The 13,977-nt window shown below is 37.9% G+C and overlaps 1 protein-coding gene across 1 annotated transcript; it reads right to left on the minus strand.

Annotated features, from left to right (window-relative positions):
- Positions 6,755 to 7,869, minus strand: LOC109831155 (uncharacterized mitochondrial protein AtMg00810-like). Its single transcript, XM_020398494.1, has 2 exons — positions 7,815 to 7,869; positions 6,755 to 7,731 (listed from the first exon to the last, which is right to left on the minus strand). The coding sequence occupies exons 1-2, from the start codon at positions 7,867 to 7,869 to the stop codon at positions 6,755 to 6,757; spliced, it is 1,032 nt and encodes a 343-aa protein (XP_020254083.1).

Raw genomic sequence — 13,977 nt, forward strand, 5'->3', positions numbered from 1 at the left:
ATCAAATTTTGATGCTAGCAAATCATGATCGGATTTTAATTCTACATGCTTGCTTTGCAAACTCATGAAATTATGATGTAATTTGTTGTAAGCATTCATAAGTCATTCATATGCACATGTGAGTTCATCTATAGAATATTTATTTTCAGATTCGGACTCGCATACCTCACTAGAGCAATCGCCTAGTGACCGTGTGCATGATGATGCTCCAATATCACTTGAAGTGGAATCCACCGGAATGCGCTGGATTTTCTTCAAGTTGCCATAATGTGCCTCTATATATTTCCACAATGTATAAGTACTATCAAAAGAAGCAAATTTGTTGGAAATAGATGGATCAAAAGCTTTGAGCAAAAGTTCTAACAATAACTTGTTCATAATAAACATCTTTTTATCATCATTGCTCCACTTGAATTTCTCCAATATGGGCTGATACGAGTCGCCGTGCGAGCACCCTTTGGTCGCGGAATTACCAAAAGGTGGGTTGAGAAGAGGATGACCAAAACACAAGAACAATTCAGTATGGCGAAGGAAAATACTTTTTCTAGATTATGAGTATGAAAAGATTACAATCCCTCTCTCACAATCTCACTAGAATTGAGAACAACCTCCTGTCTGATTCATCTAAACCCTAATCCTTTTGATCAGGATTTCACTTAGACCTAAAACCATTTAGGACTACATCTTGGCCTCTAACCTTCTTGTTTAGAACCCTAAACAATCCCTATTTATAAGGATTACAACGTGGTGGTAATCTTGTAAATAAACAAGTCCAAAAGGATCAGGAATCCCTGTCAAAACAGAATCCAAAACGAACCAGGAAAAGCCAAATATCGCGATCCGGTCGACCGCCAATCCTGGTCCGGTCGACCGGCCAGAGCGCTTCTGCAAACCCTGCGTCGACCGGCCAGAACCCGACCCTGTTTTCCTGATCTTCTGCGTTTCACTCCTTCTGACTTCTTTCGCCGTCCTCTATGGCTCCAACCACGCCTCTATTCTCAAGATATCATGAGAATCACCTATCCTCAAGCTCCCATGAGGATTGTTTTTCCGAAGTGAAGATACACCCGTATCATGGGCACAACATAAGCATAATCAATTACTTCCCATAAATCGACATGTTTAGATCTAGCAAATAGTTTAAATCTAAACATCCATTGAGCATAAGGAAAATCATTGAATAAAGGAGCAATATCTATGGCATAGCTTAAACTAGATGCACCGTGTGAAAACACCCTAATGCCACTAGGAAAGAACCATAGAGGGGGGGGGGGGGGGTGGTGAATAGGATTTATGCTAATCTAATCCGATTTTATGCTAATTAAAACTAATTAACAAATTATCCTAGTAAATAAGATATGCAACAATTATATGCAAGGATAATCAATATAAACAAAGGGTAAAATAAATAAATATAAACAATATAGTGGACAAACTAAATAATGAGACAATAACGATATGAGCAATGAGCACAAATATAAATGAACACCAAAGAAAACTCAACCACAATCAAATGACCATGGAGTTCGGACCATCCATCCTACGTCTCTACTCCCCACTCCCGGGGTGAAATCCACTATCACACCGAGTTTTCAATGATCACCTGAAAATATTTACACCACACAATATCGGTTTTCAACGCTCACCGATCAACGTTTCATAATCTCACAATGTAACTACACAAATCCCACCTTAAGTATTGGCCTCTCACGTGTCTCTCTCAAGTGCTCGGAATTACGACCTACCCTCTAGGCATTACCATCGACCCCACTCCTCTTAGGACCGACCACGTCTCTCACCTCTACACTCCTCTTGGTGTATTTGTGTAATACAAAGTGAATCCTCACAATTAGGCTCAATACAACAAATGATTGTTCTCTAAACAAGGTGAGAACTCAATTAAGCTCAACTCAATGTTATAAACTCACAACCCCAAATATACTATGTATGAAAATACTAAAAGCTCAAGTGGGTGTGTGTAACAAAGCGATAAAACAAATATAAACTCAATGTAAAACTAGCTTATGAAATTATACTCAAACGTATAAAATAGCTAGGATTGAGTTTAAGAAAAACTTCTCTATAGATCAAGAGAGAGAGGGAGATGAGTTGAATGCCCAAACACCAAAGATTATCTCCTCCTACCCTTGTGAAAATTTCTTCACAAACTAAGCTCTTAAACACACTTTAAAAACAAACTAAACTCTTGTAAACTTGTTTTTAAAACTTCTTGATTAATTTAAGAACTGAGGATATATGAGGGTATTTATAGGAAACCCCAAAGCCAAGAAGAAACCAACAAAACCTAGCAAAAAGATAAAAATAATGAAAATAAAAAACTAGTCGTTACAGCATCAGTCGACTGACAGGTTTCATCAGTCGACTGATGAGCTAACCGTTATAGGCATTTTCTAGCTCATCAGTCGACTGACGACCTTATCAGTTGACTGATGACCTTATCAGTCGACTGGTCAGTCGACCAGAAATAAAACAGATTTTTTTTTGACATTCCAGGCGATTTTTTCAGTCGACTGAACACATTCATCATTCGACTGATAACACTGTATCAGCCTGATTAAAACAGAAAATCTAATTTTCAAACCTCTTTTAAAAATAGCAAATAAAATCAGAAAAATGTAAAACTTTGGAATATGATTGTAAACATGAAAAACAACATGTTATAAAAATTGGTTTTCAAAAAGCACCTTCCAAATGAGAAATCTCTTCATTTTACACAATAGTCCAAAACATGAAAATGAACAACACTTGTTTTTGACATTTTGACTAAACCATGTTTTGAAACTTTACAAAATGATTTTATAGACTTAATAAAATATGTATAAAGTGATATTGAAGTCTATAAACTAATAAAATAATATTTTCATAAAAACAATTATATTTTGATAAAATCAACAAATACGTGTGTGTGATTAATATGAGCTTAAAGTATTAACAATCGCAAACAACAAGCACAAGATATGAAGAGAAATAGTACGTAAAAGACAATCACAAACAAACGATATGATCACGAAGTTCGGTCAAACCTCGACCTACGTCTTTGCTCTTCATCTCGAGGAGATCTCCACTATAACTCGAAATAACTACACAATACGGTTTCCAAAGATCACTGAAATTTTTTACAATACACACATTGACAATCACACAAGCCACACTCCTCTAAGTGTTGGACTACCCGTGTTACCTTCCTCAAGTGTTTGGATTTACAACCTCTTTCTAGTCTTTACTACCAACCTACTCCTCTTAGAATTAACCCTGGTCTCTCTCTAACCACTTCTCTAAGTGTCCTTGTGTATTACAACGTGTTTAACGATAAGTTCAAATAAAGATTTTATTCTCTAAACAAGTGAGAATGAATTTGTAAGCTCACTCAATGAAACAACCTCACAACTCAAATATACAATATGTGAAATACTAAAGCTCAAGTGGTTGTGTGTGTAAACAATGAGTAAAATGAAATCAAACTCAATTAAATCTAGCTTATATATGATAATCAAAATATATATTAACTAGAGAATGAGTTTAGAAAACTTCTCCAAAACAAAGAGATATAGATATGGAGATTTGAGGTTGAATGCCTCAAAACCGAAATTAAGATCATTCTCTTTGTAAAACTCATTTTTACATAAACACACTGAAACTTTCTCAAAAACTCAGACCAAAAATGGCCAAAACAAACTTATAAAACTCCTTAGTGAAAAACTAAGTCTTGAGGGCTATTTATAGCCTCTCAACCAAAACTGTCAAAAACTAGCCATTACAGCAAAAGAGGGCTATTTATAGCCTCTCAACCAAAACTGTCAAAAACTAGCCATTACAGCAAAAATGACTGATCAGTCAACTAGTTGAATATATCGGTCAACTTATAAACTAGCCGTTACTATAAAGAAAATGGGCAGTCATGACTCGGTCGACTGAAAACACTGTGTTCGGTCGACTGACTCAAATGGTCAGTCGACTGATAGACTGTAAAAAGAAATGTTGTAAAAATTCATTCTGGCAAGTCGACTGAGAAACAAAATCGGTCGACTGAATGCTATCGGACGACTGATTAAGTCAGCCGGTTGACTGAAAACTGATACACAGATTTTTGACTTTTGAAGAGCTGATTTCTAAATTCAATTTAAAATAGTGAAACAACTCCAAAAATAGTAAAACTTGGGAAAACGTTTATAAATATGAAAATAGACATGTTAGAGAAAAAATTTCTGAAATAGCACTTTGCGTTTGTGAAAACTCACTGTTTTGCAAAATGGTCAAAAATACGAGTTTGTTGAACACTTGAAAATATTTTCATTAAGTGTATAAGCTAAACTTATCCACAAAGATAATTGTGCACGTGTATGGATTGAGCTTTAAGTATAAGCACATAAAGTAAAACTTAAAACACTATACCCAAGCTTGATTTGCATGAAGCTCGATCTTGGACGATCCTCATCTTGGTAGTAGAGATGAAGCACAATATTAATCTTTAACTTGAATTGTGACGGCTTCATTCCAATTTCCTTCCAACCTCCAAGATATCGACGTTAAGGCACAAGTTCCAACCAACCTCATGTGTAGGATACCTAACAAGCAAATGCAAGTACTCTAAAAACGTTATTAGGAATTGTTAGTTAATCATCAAAACCAGATTAGACAATAGGCTCATAAACATGAGACCTAACAACTTTAATAGGTAAAAGTGTCTCGCAAATTTTGACAATCTTAACAAACTGTAGAACAAATATGAAACTTACACAATAGAACTTTAGTACGTTCAGTTTGGAAGGAACTATAATTTCTAATATTACACTGAAGCATGATAGCGCCAGTGTTACCGAAACTAGTTCTACATAAAACTTGAATCTTAAATGTGTAACTTTCTTTAACACTGCAATGAATATAATTTTTTATTACTGATAATCATGTTGACAGGATCACAAAATAAGAACTAAACAGATCAAGACTACTAATCTTGCACCGAAAATTTGATGGATACAAATAGAAGCAGAAGCAATGTGATCCAATTAACATACTTTAATATGCAAAACATTCAAATATCTGATACTATCACTTGGAGAACAGTTAATATAATCGGCCGCTATACTCGATTAAAGTCTGTATGATAGCTTCAGTGTGATAGGAGAAAATGAAATAAAAACTACATTGCTTTTATTAACTCTCCACGTACTGATACACTAAGCTTTGGCCATGCAATGAATGAGTCTAAAATAAATTATTCCATATGCCAACGTCAGACAGAAACAAAAGAAAATCATTCTTTCAATGTAAGTCAATAAAATATGTGAGATTTCATCAGCATAGAAAGCAAAATAACGAAAGGACAAATTAATTGGATCAATTTAGACTTGTTATTCTCAAAATAACCTTTGCTTTCTGTACTGTACTTGACGACTTTATAGGCCAGATAACATGAAAATAAATACTATGATGATCCAAGATCTTAAAAAAATAGTAAATAATAGCCGGAGCTGGCGTTGATACCATATGTAAGAATTGGTTAAATGAATAGTTACAAAGCACACATGAAAATTAAATCAAATAAAAAATACCTTTAATCATTGTTATTTAGAACGATATGTAACTTAGATATCTAGATCAAAACTATAGATAATTTGACCACATACAAAAACTAAAAAATTAGGTCATTGTTAGAACAAATAAAAGTAAAAAAAAATACAAAAAGCGTTTTTAGCTTATGCCTTTACCAAATAGTCTAAGGGGTTGTTTGGTTCGATTTCTATAATTAAAAAAAGGAAAAGAAAAATTGCCCAAAATTTGATTTCGTTGCATTTCCATAAAAAATTACAAGAAAGGTTTGTAGAACTCAAAGGGTACTATTTCTCTTATTTTTTGTTATTTCTTTGTTTGGTACAAAACATGAAAAAGTTTCCAACTTCATAGAAAAAAGGATGTTTTTTTATTTGGTTGAATATCAATTTATAGAAAATAGATTCCTAACAATAATGCCCATAGGAAATCACTTGAGGGGTGGAGAAATGACTTAGGTGTACTTAATTATTTTTTTAATAAAAATGTCAGGTTTCTAGGCAATTTCCTCCAACTTGGGGAGGAAGTTGATTTTTCTAAAATACCTCCCATCTTCCTACCTTATAAAAAATATTTCTATAAATTTTTTTGAACCAAACACATTTTATCACTAGTAGAAATCCGTGCATCCTAGACGGAATATCCTAGACGGAATTTTTTCCGTCTAGAATGTATTAAACTAGACGGAAAATTTTCGTCTAAAATATTCCGTCTAGGATAAAACATTCTAATTTCCATCTAGAATAGTATCCTAGACGGTTGTTTTATTTTTATTATTATTTTTTTTAATTTCCACATATCCTAGACGGAAATTTCCGTCTAGGATATGTGAAAATTAAAAAAAAAAAATTAACGTGTCAAAACTGTTAGAAAAGCACAGTATGCAATGTAGAGAAACAAATAGAAGGAGGAATATATGTTGGAATTTTATGATTCCTTTCTTTGTATTATCTTCTATATATAGAGATGTAGAGTACAATGATAAGGCTAAATCTCTTGATTATAGCCATGGATTCTTGTAACTATATACATGTAGAGTCTATTGATTTCAGCCTTATACTATGAACAATATACAGATATATGGTTGTAACTGAATCTAAGATATGATTGTAACTGAAAGTTTAGCTGAATGTAGAGATCTCACACAACTGAATGTAGAGATCTCACACATCCCCCCTCAAGCTCACGACGGGTTATCCCGTAAGGAGAGCTTGTCCCATAGCCAGAGAAAGAGAGGACTAGGGAGAGATTTAGTGAAGACATCAGCGACTTGAACTTTGCCGGGTAAATGAGAGAGAGTGATTGCACCTCGAAGGACATGAGCACGTATGAAATGAACATCGATGTCAAAGTGCTTAGTCCTGCTGTGGAAGACCGGGTTTTTGGACATATAGATCGCGCTAATATTGTCGCATAGAATTAATGGAGGATTGGACAGGTGAAATCTGAGAAACCGAAGCATATGTAAGAACCAAAGAACCTCAGTAGTTGTGGAAGCCAATGCGCGATACTCAGCCTCTGCACTAGATCTAGAGACAGTAGATTGTTTCTTAGATCCCCAAGAAAGAAGATTTTGCCCCAAGAACACTGCATATCCCGTTGTTGAATGTCGACTGTCTGGACAACCGGCCCAGTCTGCGTCTAAAAAGGCACGGATCTGAAGAGAAGCATCCTTAGAAAATATAAGGCCTAAGGATAGAGTACCTTTGACGTAGCGGAAGATCCTCTTGACAGCAGCAAGATGAGAGGAGCATGGCTTTTGCATAAATTGGCACACATGATTGACTGCATAAGTAAGATCCGGACGTGTCATCGTTAAGTACTGAAGGGAGCCAACCATCTGTCGGTAGATCGTAGGATCAGGAAGAGGATCTGGGGCTGAAGATGAGAGTTGAAGTTTGACTTCGAGAGGACTTTTAATAGGTTTAACACCAGAGAGACCAAACCGATGAAGAAGAGTGAGTGCATATTGAGTTTGAGAAAGAATAAGTGAATCATGATTTCGCACAACTTGCATGCCTAAGAAGAAATTAAGAGCTCCCAAATCCTTCATGTCAAATTCTGAAGAAAGACGTCTAATGAGCCGAGAAAGTAGGTGATCATGGGTTCCAGTGATGATAAGATCATCCACATATAGTAACACGAGAATGGTGTAGTTACCTTGATTCCACATAAACAATGAAGTATCATGAGGACAGCTGATGAATCCAAACTATTGAAGAAAATTGGTAAACCGAGTGTACCATGCCTGTGGAGCTTGTCGTAGACCATAAAGTGCCTTGTGCAAGTGACAGACATGGTTTGGACGGGCTGGATCAATGAACCTTGGTGGTTGTTGGAGGTAGACGACTTCATACAAATCCCCATGTAAAAAAGCATTTTTGACGTCTAATTGTCAGAGCGGCCAGCCATGTTTGAGTGCTAAGGAGAGAATGAGTCGCACAGTACTGGATTTGACAACGGGACTGAAAGTTTCAGCAAAGTTGAAACCCTCACGTTGATTGAAGCCTTTTGCGACCAATCGGGCTTTGTAGCGTTCGATGGAGCCGTTCGCACGATGTTTCAGTTTGTAGACCCACTTACAGCTAATGATATTCATTGATGGAGTAAGGGGTACAAGAGTCCAGGTGCCGTTACGCTGAAGGGCATCATATTCCTCTGATATTCATTGATGGAGTAAGGGGTACAAGAGTCCAGGTGCCGTTACGCTGAAGGGCATCATATTCCTCTGTCATAGCCTGTTTCAGTAAGGGGTACAAGAGTCCAGGTGCCGTTACGCTGAAGGGCATCATATTCCTCTGTCATAGCCTGTTTCCAGTGAGGATCAGCTATCGCCTGCTTATATGTAGATGGCTCTGCTGGATGATTCTGCAAGGTGGAAGCAAGTGCTAAAGGGATCAGATGGCGAGTTGCACAGAGGCCCTTTGGACATCGGGTCCCGTCGCGAGAGTGAGTGATCATGGAGTGATGAGAGACTGATGGTGGTGGATTAGGATCAAAAGGTGCTACCCCAGGACCACCTCGAGTACCTCAAGCTCGCTTAATAGGAGCATGAGTAGGCCATGCTGGCGGCAACAGAGATGTCTGATTCGAGTTGATAGGTGCAGTATTCTCAGTTTCTGGTGCAGGAAGTTCAGGTGCAGGAACTTAGCCTTGTGCAGGAAGGTCAGGTGCAGTAGGTTCGCCACCATTTGTGGAAGGCCCAGGAAGTGCGGAGCAATGATCAACTGGTTCATGTGGTGCAATTCCATGATCCTGGATTCCTTAGGAAGAAGAGCTGGATTGAACTTGGCCTTTGTTGACTTGAGATGAATCTGTTGTCAAATAATGAAGTGTCTAATCTGGAAACGGCTAGGTTTGAAACACCGGTGAGGCAGTGCTGGATGTTTCCTGTGATATTCTTGCAAATGGAAAGGAATTTTCATCAAAGGACACATGCCGTGAGATATAATTTTGCCAGATAAAGTATCCAAGCACCGATAACCCTTATGTTTTCCACTGTAACCAACAAACACGCATTCAAGTGACTTGTAAGCCAGTTTATCACGACCAAAGGGATCAAGGAGTGGAAAACAAGCACAACCAAATACTCGTAGATGAGCATAATCAGGTTTTTGACCAAAAATAGTCTCGAAGGGGGTTCGACCATGTAAAGAGGAAGAGGGTAAACGATTTATGAGGTAAACAGCAGTGGTAAAAGCATAATTCTAGAGATGACGGGGAAGAGAGCTATGGGCTAAGAGTGTGAGACCAGTTTCTACAACATGACGGTGCTTGCGTTCAGCAAGACCATTTTGTTCGGGGGTTCCTGGGCAAGAGAAAAGACGAATAATGCCTTGGATTGCAAAGAAATCACGAAGTTAGTGACTTACATATTCACCACCAGAGTCTGATTGGACGAACTTAACATGACTATTGAGTTGATTTTGCATCAAAGTTATAAATTGGATAAATATGGATGGTACTTTCGATTTTTGACGTAAAGGAAAGTACCAAGAGAACCGTGAACATTCATCAATAATGATCAAGTAGAACCGAAAACCTTCTATTGATAGAGATGGAGCAGGTCCCCACACGTCACTATGTAATGTGTACAAAATCTGATCTGTATAATTTGTACAACGAGTGAAGGGAATTTTGGAAGATTTGCCAAGTTTACAACTATGACAACAAGCTTTATTACAATGAGTAGAATAATTTAAAATAGATGACAACTGATTCATAGAAGAAAAACTAGGGTGACCTAAACGAGCATGCCATGTCATTGAGTCCATCTTATTAGCAAGCAAAGTAGAGGAAAAGACAGACTTAGACAGAGCGAGTCCAATGGGATACAGTCCACCATGTTTAGAACCCTTCAATAGAATCCGACCGCTCCTCAGATCCTTGACAACAAAACCCCAAGGGTAAAATAGAAAACAACAGTTATTATCCTTGGTGTATTGAGAAACACTAAGCAAATTTTTCTTAATGGAAGGTACAACAAGAACATTAGATAGATGAAGTTTAGTATGAGGTATAGTCAAATGACCAAGATGAGTAATGGGGAGAGTGGAACCATTACCAACAAGGACTGAATCTGAGCCGTGATAAAAGGTTTTACCTTCAACTTGAGTTGGGTCAGCTGTCATGTGGTTTGTGGTGCCCGTGTCTAGGTACCATGCATGATCATTTTGATCAGCAAGATGCATGGCGGTGAAGGCCTAAGTTGTATCAGTTACAACAGAGTCTGGAGCGAAACAATTGTTTGCTTTATGGTAGGGGTGACCACATCGAAAACAGTAGACTCCAGAGGAATCTCCAACCGGTGAAGCATTAGGACGACTAGAGCCACGACCACCACGAGACATTCCACGTGAAGGTCCATGATGACCACCACGCACCGGCATGGATTGAAGATGGCTAACACTATCGCGACCACTAGGGGAGAAAGATCCACGACCACCATTGCCAGAGGAGAAGGATCTACGACCTCCATTGCCACGAGCCGAGCGACCACCAGAGTTGGTGCGCCCTCGACCTCGAGTAGTAAACATGGCCGCGGGTGGATCAGTGGTTATCTTTGTGGATTTGATGCGGAGCTCAAAATCTAGCAATAGAGCGATGACCTCATCGACTGAAAGAGGCTCTCGTCAGATGTTGACAGCAGCAACAATAGGATCGAATTCAGACCCGAGGCTGCGCAGAATCCATGAGATAAGATCATCTTCATCAACTGGTTTGCCAGCGCTAGCAAGGATTTGAGCAAGAGATTTAGCCTGAGACACAAAATCAGAGATAGAGTGTGCACCTTTTGAGAGTGACTGAAGTTCGAAGCGAAGTTGTTGAACCCGCGAGCGAGTCAAAGTGCCATAGAGGATCTCAAGTGTACGCCACATCTCTGCAGAGGTCGTACAAGTACCAACTTGATTGACGGACGATTCAGAGAGGCTATTTGTGGCCATGCTAGCACCAATTGAGCGAGTCGGATCCATTGAGCTACTTCTGACGATTCATCATCAGGTCGAGGAAGAGTTTCGTCCACAAGTCCAATAAGACCATGAGAATGGAGAACAGGAAGAACTTGTGTGCGCCAGGGGAAGTAGTTTGTGGAGAGTAATTTGATGGAGACCTCTTGCCTAATGGCCTTCACTGTTGGAATAGAGGAAGAGCTGAGAGGGATTTCTGATGTTGCATCGGAAGCCATTTGCTCTGATACCATGTTAGAAAAGCACAATATACAATGTAGAGAAACAAATAGAAGGAGGAATATATGTTGGAATTTTCTGATTCCTTTCTCTGTATTATCTTCTATATATAGAGATGTAGAGTACAATGATAAGGCTAAATCTCTTGATTATAGCCACGGATTCTTGTAACTATATACAGGTAGAGTCTCTTGATTTCAGCCTTATACTATGAACAATATACAGATATATGGTTGTAACTGAATCTCAGATATGATTGTAACTGAAAGTTTAGCTGAATGTAGAGATCTCACACAACTGAATGTAGAGATCTCACACAAAAACCCCAGCCGCCCTTCTTTTCCCCCCAAATCAAAATTTTCAGCGCCTCCCCACCCCCAAAATCCTCAACTCCTACTCCTCCCTCCACCGCCTCTCTTATCCCTTCTCCTGTTCCTCCATGGCCGCCCTAATCTCACGTCCGTCAACTTCTTTCTCCCCCAACCTCTCGTTGCTCCATAGGACTACCATACCGCCCCCATCTTCATTATCCTTGCACTCCCCCTTCTCCTTCTCCCGTCTCTTCACCCTCTCTCCCCCCAAAAGAACTGCATTTAGAGCTTCAGCAGTTGCAGAGCAAGAGAAGGCATTGACCCCTAAAGAGGGATATAAGAAGAAGTTGGCGAAGCCCTGCGTCCGTAATCTCCCCAGGCTTTCGAATCTCTTCAAGCCTTATGGAACTGTTCATTCGGTTGAGGTATGTGAGATTTGAGATGGGTCTGTTTGGTTTGGGGATTTTTTTATGCCCATGATTTGTTTTCCAAAATGCTTAACTTTATATCAACTTAGACAAAATTAGCGACTTGAACCCAAATATAGCTACTTATACATTAAATTAGCAAGTTAGACCAAAATATAGCTATAGGAATGCAGTTTTTGAGATGGGTTTATTCGGTATGAGGGATTTTGGATGCCCATGAATTGTTTGACAGAATGCTTGAGTGGGTGTTGTAGTTTTGGTTTTATGTTGACCCTTGGTTCAATGCATCTATGATGGAATAGTAGAAAGTGTTTTCAGTTATTGTTTATACTGCTCTGTAGTTGAAGTTATTTATACATTAGCTCAAATATTACTTCATGAGGACATGCAAAGTGAAATAGAATTCTTGTTTCGGATGACACAAGCGATACAAGCCTGTGTTACGTTTGATCATTAATAGATTCTATGGTACTTCATAATCAGCTATATGCGTCGAGTTTGTCCTGGATTGGCTATAAAAAGAAAGGTTTCTAGGTTCTTATGCGGGACCCTAGTATGTAACATAGAAAGGAAACAAGAACTACTCTATTGCTGACATTTGTTATAACTAGCTTCCATGAGTATTGGCATCTGAGAGCTGATAATAAGAATAGTAGAATAAAAAACCTGCAAACTACAATCACGTCTCCTGCATTTTGAGCTTAAAATTTCCCTTGTTATAAATTTAATTGAGGTTGCTGACAATGTGAAATCCATTCCCGATTTCTGAACCATGTGACTGCTAAACATCTTTGTATGTCTGTGGTATCGTTTTACATCACTTCTAATGTGAATGATTTACTTGGCTTTATCAAATAGTTAATGGATGATTGAATCTCAAAATATCCTTCACTTTATCAGGAAGCTGAATTTTTTGTTTGAAGTAGCTAATTTAATAGCTTTCTATGAAATGCTCATCTAAGATGGTACCTGATTATTATATTTCAAGAGGTCCTTGGTCCAATCATCATTTACAATTTAACCAAAATTTTCTGCCTTACAAAGCAAGTTCCATTTTTCCGGCACACTCGTTCTTTAGTCAGTATGCACAAGAACGAGATTTCAACATAACAAGATCTCCACCCCCCTTCTTCTTTAAACTACTTTCATAACTGGAGGGAAGAGATGGATTTTACTTGCATAACTATCATAAAAAAGGTATTACGTTGGTATTAAGTTGATTTGTTATTAATTTTGCTGAGTCATGTTAACATACACACTCATCTTCAAATGGGTCTAATCATTATGTTTCATTATCTCTTTTAGTTAAAAAATTTATTTTACATGGTATTACTTTGTTAAAATTAAATTACTCTTACAACCGAAGGACTTGGAGATTTTTTTTCCGGACCAATACTTATTGCATGCACTTAAGTTTGCATTATGGCACTCATTTGCTTCATAATTTATTTTAAGTACTTATTAGAATGCTACCAAGTTACTACCAACATGTTTGCCGATACGAGAACACATTAGTCACAAAGTATTAGAATGCTACCAAGTTACTACCAACATGTTTGCCGATACGAGAACACATTAGTCACAAAGTTCTTCGGCGTGCATTGTGTGAAGCCTATTGGTGGATGTTTGCCGATACGAGAACACATTAGTCACAAAGTTCTTCGGCGTGCATTGTGTGAAGCCTATTGGTGGTCAGAAGGTATACAGCATCTTAATTTTTTTGTACAACTATAATATCAACTCTTGATATGTTATGTTGATCCCTATTTGTTTTGCCAGCGAAGTGAATTGTTCCATTTCATTGAGTTAATTTTTTTCTGTAGTATATCAATACTTTGTTCATTATGATTTACAGGTAGATGGGTGTTTGATATTTTGTTTCATTTTCCATGTTTGAAGATTTTGTAGGCAAACTAAGATGGATGAGGACATATACAATCAGTTGGTAGAGAAGGCTAAGGAAGAAGGCTATGATGTGAG

Source organism: Asparagus officinalis, chromosome 2, assembly GCF_001876935.1.
Source record: "Asparagus officinalis chromosome 2, Aspof.V1, whole genome shotgun sequence".
In the NCBI taxonomy this organism is placed as follows: Eukaryota; Viridiplantae; Streptophyta; class Magnoliopsida; order Asparagales; family Asparagaceae; genus Asparagus; species Asparagus officinalis.